At 30.5% G+C, this 10,710-nt stretch overlaps 1 protein-coding gene across 1 annotated transcript; it reads right to left on the bottom strand.

The window, feature by feature from the left end:
• Positions 1 to 3,685: 3,685 nt before the first annotated feature.
• LOC120214470 (NAC domain-containing protein 90-like) lies at positions 3,686 to 5,133 on the bottom strand. Its single transcript, XM_039212358.1, has 3 exons — positions 4,885 to 5,133; positions 4,487 to 4,776; positions 3,686 to 4,072 (listed from the first exon to the last, which is right to left on the bottom strand). Exons 1-3 carry the CDS (start codon positions 5,048 to 5,050, stop codon positions 3,770 to 3,772), a joined length of 759 nt encoding a protein of 252 aa, XP_039068289.1. The 5' UTR covers positions 5,051 to 5,133; the 3' UTR covers positions 3,686 to 3,769.
• Between the last annotated feature and the right edge of the window lie 5,577 nt (positions 5,134 to 10,710).

Genomic DNA, 10,710 nt, shown 5'->3' on the forward strand with positions numbered 1-10,710 from the left:
TTTGGCTATACTTCAAGAACATCTATATTGGCCCAAAATGAAACGAGATGTGGAAAGGTTATGTGAGCGTTGCATTACTTGCAAGAAGGCCAAATCTAAAGTCATGCCACATGGACTTTACACACCACTACCCATACCGGAAGCACCATGGATGGATATTTCAATGGATTTTGCGCTAGGGCTTCCTCGCACAAAGAATAACAAAGACTCCATCTTTTTAGTTGTTGATAGATTTTCCAAAATGGCTCATTTCATTCCCTGTGACAAAACTAATGATGCCTCACATATTACTACTTTGTTTTTCAGGGAAATTTTAAGGCTACATGGTATACCAAGAACTATTGTGTCTGATCGGGATGTGAAGTTCTTAAGCCACTTTTGGAGAGCCCTATGGAGTAAGATTGGTACTAAGTTACTATTCTCCACCACTTGCCACTCTCAAACGGATGGTCAAACTAAAATGGTGAATCGAGTACTTTCCATGTTACTTCGATCTATCATTCGGAAGAATTTGAGAACATGGGAGGAGAGTTTACCACATGTGGAGTTTGCATACAACCATTCAATCCATACTACTACAGGGCGTACGCCTTTCGAAGTGGTGTATGGGTTTAATCCATTAACACTGATAGACTTGTTACCATTACCTGCTGATCAAATTGTGAATAAAGATGGACTTAAACAAAGCTGAGTTTGTTAAGAAGCTTCATCAACAAGTAAGGGAGAACATTGAAAAACGAACTAAGCAATACGAGCAGCAAGCAAATAAGGGTCGTAAGCGAATTACTTTTGAGCCAGGGGATTGGGTGTGGCTGCACATGAGGAAAGAAAGGTTTCCGGCACAACGAAAGTCCAAATTACTGCCTCGGGGAGATGGATCATTCCAAATAGTCAAGAAGATCAATGACAACGCCTATCAATTAGATCTTCCAGGTGAGTTTAATGTCAGTGCAACCTTCAATGTTGCTGACTTGTCTCCTTATGATATAGGTGATGATTTGGGGACAAATCGCTTTAGAGAGGGAGGGACTGATATGATAGCCAATAGCAAAGACCCGGAGAAGTACCCAAGTGGCCCCATCACACGAACAAGGGCTAAGGAATTTCAAGCAGCTATGGAGAGTATGTTTACATCACGTTTGGAACGTGATGAAAAAGGAAGAATAAGGGAGGAATAATTTACTTTGCTTATGCATGAATTTGCATGAGAATTTAAAGTTTGCATAACATTCATTGCATTTAATAAGTGTGTTGTTCATTCAAGCATGCATTGCATTTAAATCATCTAGTTCATTCATCAAATTAGTTCTTTTATTATATTAACTCTTAATTGTTTCATGCATGTTTTCAATTAAATATTGAATAAAGTTCACCTTTGTGTCTAGGTGCATGAGAGAAGTTAAATGGTTTCATCATATGCAAGAATGTCAGTCAGAATGTCTTCCAATTCTGTATGCGATACATATGTGTTTGGTTCTAGAAATCAATTGGACATTATTCCTCTATCTCTTAGCTTTCCAACGCCTTTTGAATCACCTTAATCCGATATCGGGAGCTTGAGATATGATCGATTTATTGAAGACAGTGCAGGCTGGAATTTTGTTACGGGAATTTTATGCATGGATGATTTGGATGAGTTTGAGCCAAGGGAGAGTCTTTTCAACTTCAGCCAAGTGACAAGCCATTGAAGTACTCTTAATTCACCTATTAAAGGCATTCAAAGCTGATTGTTATCATCTAAGTTCAAGGGCTGTTCATATTCTTCAAGGGAGCATGCAAAGAAGGGTGATTTAATTCACTTATCAAGACAATTTTCAGCATGGAATAGCAAGAGTCTTCCAACCCTTGGACGAAATTAAGGCCCAATTCAGCTTCAAATTGTCTAGATTCATCCCCAAAATGATCTAGAATATTCATCCAACTTTGAAGATAAGAAGACAAAGCATTCAAGTGCATTTTATTGCTAAATTGATGAGAATGTTTTCATCTTTTGAGTTTTTTCATATGCTTCTTAGAAATACTATAAATAGACACCTTTGGGATCATTTGTAGGACACATTTTGAATATATAAAACATCTTTGAGAGGTTGCTTTCATTCTTGTTCTCTTGTAGAACTTTATCGGCTTCAAGATAGTCTTGTAGTCTTCATCCATTTCCTTTTGTTATAGTGTTGGTTCCTAGCTCATATATAGCTAGTGGGTCACGTTCCATACCCTACCATTTCGATTCCAATTTTTTTTATATTGTTGGTTCTTAGCTCCAAATAGCTAACGGGTCACAATCCGCTTTATCCTTACACACTTTGCCACAACAACACCATTTGCCACGACAACGCCATTCATACTTCACCATCTATTTTCATTATCATCAAACCACAACAACCATCACTCTTCCATCACCTTCAAACAACTTTCTCATTCTTTTCATTCCATCATTTCAATTATTATTTCATATCATTTCCTTCTTATGTTTATATTTATGTAATTTCAGAGTTCAAGCTATCATTACGGGGTTTTTTACTAGAATCACGATTGGACATTCACATATATGACTCGAAACATATAATCGAGATCATATCATGTTATATGCATGATTGTTTAATGATAAACGATTATCCAAAAGTAGAACTTAGGATCCAAAAAAGAAGAAGAAAGTTTTGGGTAGTCTATAATCTATTTTTGTGATTCTAGGTTCCGACGTATCTATCTATATCTAGTCTTTGGTATCGACAACAATGCCTACATGTAGCCAAAAAATCTTTCTTCTGTCCACATTTTTGTTGACTTTATATATTTTTTATGATGTAAATATTACAAAATCTAATGCTATTATCGTTAAAATTCTTGCCCTTTTTTGAAGTTAACTTAAAATTGACAACCGAATTTAGGGGTGAAATGGAGCACTCCTCAATTTGTGCAAATGACTTTCTGATGTTTTTTTTAATGTCGATAGCTCATTTATTGACTGATTATTTTAATCAAGTTTGATAAAGGGATGATCCTATTTACTCAGTTTATTCTATTCACAAATATCAAAATTTGAACTCACGACCTTTAAGAAAATTAATATTTCATCTCATTAAATTAACCGATTGTTAGTATTCTTTCTAGTGTCTCTAAAGATTGCATATTAAATTTGAGTGGAAGGGCATGGAATGTTCCTAGATGCTACACATGCGAAGGGACTTGACTTCCGTCCAACGAATCAACCAATTAACTTCAATTGTCCCCTCAACCAGTGGTGGTCACCTAATTGACACCGAATATTTCTTTTTGAATTTTTATAAATTTGGATTAGAGATTCAATCAAATTACTCATTCCCAAACTTGATTAAAATTTTTCTAATTTTTGTATTAAAATGTAAATTTGAGTCCAATTAAGTTCGTTCGTATTGAATAACATATAATAAAAGTATAAATGCAAATCAACATAAAATATGTTAAAATCTAAAATTCTCATTAAGCTTGCATACCGTACAATCTAGAGGTTATGATACTCAAATTTGGCCAGACCGATAAAGATTAAAGTTCGAACTGAAATGAACCTTCCTAAATTCATATTTTACGGGAAATAGAGGCAAATGATTAAACCAGTAAACACAAAAATGAAAAAGATAAAAAGAAGCACGACTTTCCAAATTAATTTGGGTTATGAGCAAATCCAAGGAAAAGCTTTTGATTTTATGATTATTTGAAACCTAGGTTAAATCATCTCAACCTGTAACAAACAGAGTCAGGTGGAGCTACCTTCAAAACCCTAATATCTCTTTTACTTCATTGAATCCCAGAAGCCATCAAGATTCCAGAAGAATTCATCACAGTTGAGTACCATTGCTGATGAGTTGTTGTTTCCCCCAGTTGGAGATGGTTTCCCACGATCTTCTGAAGATGAGATCCCGGTTCTCACTGCCTCCATTTGAGGTCTCTGATAATGTGAAGCAGCTTGACCTTGATGAGCTGCTGCCGCAGATGGCTCAGATATCTGCACTCCTCCTGCCGGCGGCCGCCTGTCGAATGACCGCAAGCATCTTGATTTCTTGTATACCCGGCACAAGCTGAATTCATGCCTTAACTGCATAGTAAACAAAAGAACGACAAGAATTAGCAAGTGAAAAAGAAAATAAAGCCACATCAACATATAACATCTGATCTAACCTAGTTCAATATTGTCTACTTCTACAGATAGCTGTAGCGGATCTATTAAGATGTGAGGATGAATAAGTATACAATTTGAAATTTGAAATTTCTTTTAGTAATTAACTATTTTTGTGATTGTACTAACGTTCAAATTTTATGTGATATCTATACTAAAATTCAGAGTATCTCAAATCACTCTTTCAACCAATAGTTTGTACGTAACAAAATAAACTTAATCAGATAATCTTCAATGAAATTATAATAATTTTTTAATGAAGATTGCAGTTTTTTATTTCATGTCATTTTATATAGTTTCTACATAAAAAAACAATGAACTTGTTCTTCTTACAGTTGGAGTGGAAGCATTAGACGAAGCTGCTTCTTCAATAGCTTTGTATTCATTCATTTTCCACTCGGTTTTTCTACCGTTGGGAGCTCTTCCGTTGTAGAAAACCATAGTCCTTTTAACGCCGATAGGTCGATTGTCCGACGAATAAACACAAGTAGGAGATCCAGTTGCTTTCCAGTACCCAGTCGTCGTTAGCCGCTTCGGCCTTCCTCCCCGAGCCTCACTCTCTTGCCTCGGAATGAAGAAGAACCATTGCTCAGGATCCTTATGGCACAGGTAAACTGACAACTCTGCATCAATCAAATCAGTGATTTAATTCAACACATTTAAAAACTTCATAAAATGATAGTAACCCTTTTTTCATCTTTAAAAGTTTTATCTTTTTCCAGAACTCATACGTGGAAGATCCCAAGGATTGAACTCATAAATGTCGACAATGGGTATAACCCGGTCCATAAGACGGTTCAGATCCTTCCTCTCCATTTCTAGCTTGTGATGAAGATAAAATGAAACCAACTCTTCTTCTGTCGGGTAGAACCGAAAACCAGGCGGCATATCTTTCATTATATCTGCTTAATATTCTCAAATGTATATATGTAGTATGTTTGTATATCTTGAAGAAATGACTTGTTCAAAGCCAATTAAGGTTTAGCAAATTATGAGAAGTGAGTGTTGAGGATTGATCATGGAAGTTGTTAGGCAATTAAAAGAAAGGAAAAACGAGTGGAACGAGAAATATGGGATAAGTGGGGACTTTGCTTTGAAGTTTCCACACGCTTTAGTCCTCAAGACACAGTAAAATTCTACGACACCAACCCCGTTGAACACCACTGATAATGAGTGTCGCTTAGCCTTATTAATTTAATTTATAAAATTTTAAAAAACTTAACGTATAATTATAAATTAGTTTAAAATTTAAAGATAAATTATTTAAAATAAAATATTAATTATATTATTTCCCATAAGTTTTTTAAATTAATGGTAAATAATAAATTTTTTATTGTTAAAAATTTATAGAAAATAATGTAATCAATATTTTATTTAATTTATTTTTAAGTTTTTAACTAATTTATAATTATACATTGAGTATTTTAGAATTTTAAATTTTTATATATTAAATTAATCGTGCTCAATGGTGCTCATCGTTAGTGGTGCTCAGCTAAGCCTGTAAATAAACCGAACGTTCAGCGAACCATTTGGCGGGAACTTCGTTTATGTTTGTTTATTTATTAAACGAACGAACATGAACAAGATTTTATGTTTGTTTAATTAAATGAACGAACATGAACAGAATGTTCGTTCGTTCTTACGTTTGTGAATGTTCGGTAATATTTTCGTTTATGTGTGTTCCATTATGTTTTGTCCAATCTCTCTAGACCCATTTAAAATATTCAAGTCCAATAAATTTTAATTTGATACCCATAAATATTTTAAATTTCAATTAATTATAAATACAAATAAAAAAAGATCAAAACAATTAAATAAAATATAATCATAAAATTGTTAGGAAAGAAAAATATATATTTTCATTTATGTTCATTTATTGTGTTCGCTTACGTTCGTTCGTTTGTGTTCATTAACATTCGTTTATTGTGTTCATTTATGTTCGTTTACATCCGTTCATTTATGTTCGTTCATTTAAATGAACGAACACGAACAAGCTACATTCCTTAACGAAAGAACATGAACAAGAAATATTTTTTTTTCATTTATGTTTGTGTTCATTCATTTGTTCGGTTAAAGCTAAACGAACGAATATGAACATACCACCGTTCGTGTTCGTTTGGTTCATTTATAGGCCTATGCTCAACGGTGCTCGTCGAGCGTGGCAAACTCATCCCAAGACATAATACCGATTTGTATCAAGTTGAAATGAGTTTGATTTTATTTAGACAAAGTTTGAAATTTGAGTTCCGTGTATGAAAGAAAAAGAATTAGACGAATTTTTTTAATACTCTAGAACTATTACTATAGTAGTTTATGTTCAATTTTTTTTGTTAGCTATCAACAACGCACACATACCATGGAAATATAATAACTCGAATTTGAGTCTTCTAAAGAGAACGACATCTCTTTTACCACTAAGATCATTCAATAAGTTCAACATTAATTTTTTTATCTCTCATCTAGTTTAATTCTAGATATAGTCTTTATGTAAACTATTTTTTTTGTTACAAAGAGGAAAAACATAAAACTTGTTCACTTTGAATCTTCTCGGGAAGGATATTCTTCTATAATCTGCTTCCAAGAACTGTAATACAACAGCAGGTGGAGACTCTAAAATAATCAGTTGTTCATCCAGGGAACATCCTATCTTGGAGAGGAAATCTGCACAGAAATTACCTTCACTATGAGTATGGCGGAGAGATAGGTGCTTTATGTACACTATTATTAGATATTCTCATACTTGTAAATAAATAAAGACATGAAAATTGTTATTTTATGCGTCATATATATATAATACAATCATCACAATTCATATATAAAGATAGTAAATTTGAATTTAGGGAATTAAGATCGGTACGCCTTAAACTTTAGAGTATTTCATGGATTTTTTAAATGTGATGTTTTGTATATTCATATATGCATAATATGTTATTCGAGTTTTGTATATTTTATGCATAATATATTCTCATACTTGTAAACTCGATGTTGTTTGATGTCATGTATTATTGTTGATTTTAATAATTGAAGTAGGTGAAATCGGATATTATAATTTATTATTATTTGATATTAGGTGAAATCAGATAATTTATTACTAATAAAATAATTATGAGCATAAGACATAGAGTCATGGATCAATTTATGATTGATAGCACTCCGAGTAGTGTACAAACGAAAGTTAATAAGCATGATATTCGTAAAATGATCATGTTATGTCATATGATATCCCATAGACTAGACTAAATACGTTGGGTCTTGATGATTAGCTAGGGAAGATATATATTAGTTGTACGCTTCAGCAAATATAGTATCTTATTCAAATATTTTAACATATCAATTAATTCTAGTACGCTTCATCAAATATAATATCTTATTCTTGATGATTTAGCATGATTAGATCCTGATTGTTGTTTATATTTATTATAATTTCGGTTCTAACAGGTCAACGATCCAAAACATGAAAGGCTTAACTAATCCGAACCACTCAAGGAACAACACCAGCACAATCAAAAATCATACCACGATACGAAGAGGGAATGCCGTAGCATCAAAATTTTATTGACAAAGCAGGTTGAACCCAAACACTTGGCCTAAAAAAATCTTTGAACACCTTTTTGCGTAATTATTTTTAATATGTGAATTTACAAGCATCACAATTGTATTAATATTGTTTTATAAGTTAAATGAGATCTGATTTTTTTGTAATTATTTTTAATATGTTAATTTAGCTTGTATATTTTTTAAAAAAAAATTAAATCACTTTGATAATTAAAAGCGATACTTGTAAATTCGTCGGTGATTATGCATCAATTTTAAAGTGTTGTAATTGCATATTAAAATTGGAACCTGTTCGGTACTAGATGCTGAGCTCTAGGGAATACTAGAGGGGCTTAAATTGGCTTGGAATAGGCAAGTTGATGCTGTTATCGTTGAATCAGATAGTAAAGAAGCGGTGACGGCTTTGAACGAGCGAGGGGGCCGAGGAGGTGGTTCTTCAATGCTACCTCACATTTTTTACTTATTGAAGCAGAACTGGAGGTTTAATTTTAAGCACATAACCAGAAACAACAACTCAATCGCTGACGGAATGACCAAGATAGCTCGCCCGGCCGATTTTAATGTTTAGATTTTTCAGCAGCCACCAAGGGAGGTCCTAACAGCATATCACCGGGAGCCCAGGGGTGTTTGATAGTAGTAGTTTGTACTTTTAATAGTGTGACTTCATATTTTCATTAAAAAAAAGTGGTAAGCAAAGGATGTCCAATGGACAATGGTATGCAGCGGATTGAGTGTAAAATGTAATAATTGATGCGGTGGACAAAAATAATTTTACGAGACCTTCACCGTGATTTAAAAATGACGATCTAAATATAAAAAAATGATAAATTTTTTAATAAACATAAAATTTATTAAATTATTAGGGTCAGTTTAAGAATGATTCTGACAATAGAAAAGTGATTTCTATCTATCCCATCAGTAATGTTAAACACCACTCAAAAATCGATTTAAAACCATGGTTGGAAAAATATTTTTTTAACTTAGGGTGTGTTTGATAGCTATAAGATATTTTCTGAATCTTATTTATATATTTAATATTATTATAATAATGTAGTATTATACTAATAAAATTCTAATAATTAAAATTAAGAGTGTTCAAACGGTTAATTCGGCCGAACAGAATTGCCATTAACCGAATTAGACTAACTTTTTTATTTAATCGTTAATCCAACCGTTTTTTAATATTAATTGAATCAAACTTTATTCAATTTATGTAAATCATTTTCTATAAAATTAATTATAGTGTATCAAACAATTAGTGAAAATGGTTTGCACAATATCATCAAAACACCATAAAATAGTTTTTGAAACTGTTTTCCAGAAAATGTAATATATTTTACGTAAAACAGTTTTAGGTAATTCATTTTATATAAAACAGTTTTCATGTAATTCATTTTACATAAATTATTTTCCAGAAAACCTATTATAGTCTATCAAACAGATCTAATCTCAAAACTCAAATTTCTAACTTTTGTTGTGAAAAATCATTTTTGGAGTGAAATTATAATTTTATACTCAATTATTTAATTTAAAATATTAAATTATTACACATACATGTATAATTATTTATTTGTTTTTTATTAATATTTTAATTGATTGTTAGATATAAATTGATAGAACTTTAATTTTTTTTTATTTTACATATGTTCTTTTTGTCAAATAAATATATAATTAATATTTCATAATAATTTTAAGCCACATGTTAAAAATGTTGGTAACATATTTTTTAATAAAACATTTCATGCACAAAAATATTATTAATGGGTTATTATAAAATATTTGTTTATTTCTATTATGATTTAAGTTGATATATTTCAAATATTATATCATTAATAAGTGTAAATATAATTTAATTACTATATTTTTAATTTATAACATGATGTTTAAAATACACATTTTTTTTCTTTTTGAAGTTACTTCTTAACAATAATTTTAAATACTTAATTTAAAAAAAATACTTTTTAAAAATATTTTTTTATAATATCTAGAAAATTAGTTTTCAAAATAATATCAAACTTGCCTACGAAATCATTTTCAAACAGTTGATAGCTTCTCTGAGTGAATTGTTAAGAAGGTCGCGCTTGTTAAATGAAGACTTGCATATTCCAAAAATTAACTTGGTTGAATTTTTGCAACCTAACACATGCAAGGAGTCGTACTCTCCACTTATGAGGAAAATCTAGCCAAGAAACTTGTATCATAAATTATTAAAAGTCCATACACTACATTGTTAATTTAAGTTGAAAAATAAATTCTTATTTGTCGTTAAACTGGATAACAAATTTCCATAATTTTATGTGCTATAATTTCTATATATAACTATTTTTCTAGGTTTAATGTAAAAATAAGTATTTAAATTATATTTAAAGTTAATTTTTGGTACTTAAAGAATATTTTTAAAAAGTAGGATTGTAATATTTTATTCGTTACACTTTTAGATAAATACCATTAAAAAACTGTTAAGTGACACATGTTACGTTAAGATTTTTTTTTTAAAAATATTTTATTTTTTAAAAATAAAAATATAAACATGAAACATGTCAATAAATGATTTTTTTAATTATGAACAATTAAAAGTATAACAAAAAAAATATTAAACACATATTTTTAATAAAAAAAAATTTAAACACAAAAAGTTACTTTAAGTGCAGTTTAGATAATTATTTTTATATTATACCTTTCTTTTATCAACCATTATAATATTAACATATTACTAGCATTAATAATCACCCATTAACGTTGGATTCTTCAATTTTTTCCAATTTATTTAATTAATAACATTTTTTTTCAAATTATCATTTTTATTTATTAAAAAAATTTATTAAAAATTGAAATTTTAATTTATTTCTAAGAAATACATATGAATTTTAAATTAATTGAATCAGTGTACATATCAATTGTTGACACTCATTTTTTTCGTCCTGAATATTATTATTATTATTATTATATTATTATTATTATTAATATAATTATTTTTTACAGGTTACAAGACCCGACCCGGT

This window comes from Hibiscus syriacus, unplaced genomic scaffold (assembly GCF_006381635.1).
Source record: "Hibiscus syriacus cultivar Baekdansim isolate YM2019G1 unplaced genomic scaffold, ASM638163v2 tig00110065_pilon, whole genome shotgun sequence".
Taxonomy (NCBI): Eukaryota; Viridiplantae; Streptophyta; class Magnoliopsida; order Malvales; family Malvaceae; genus Hibiscus; species Hibiscus syriacus.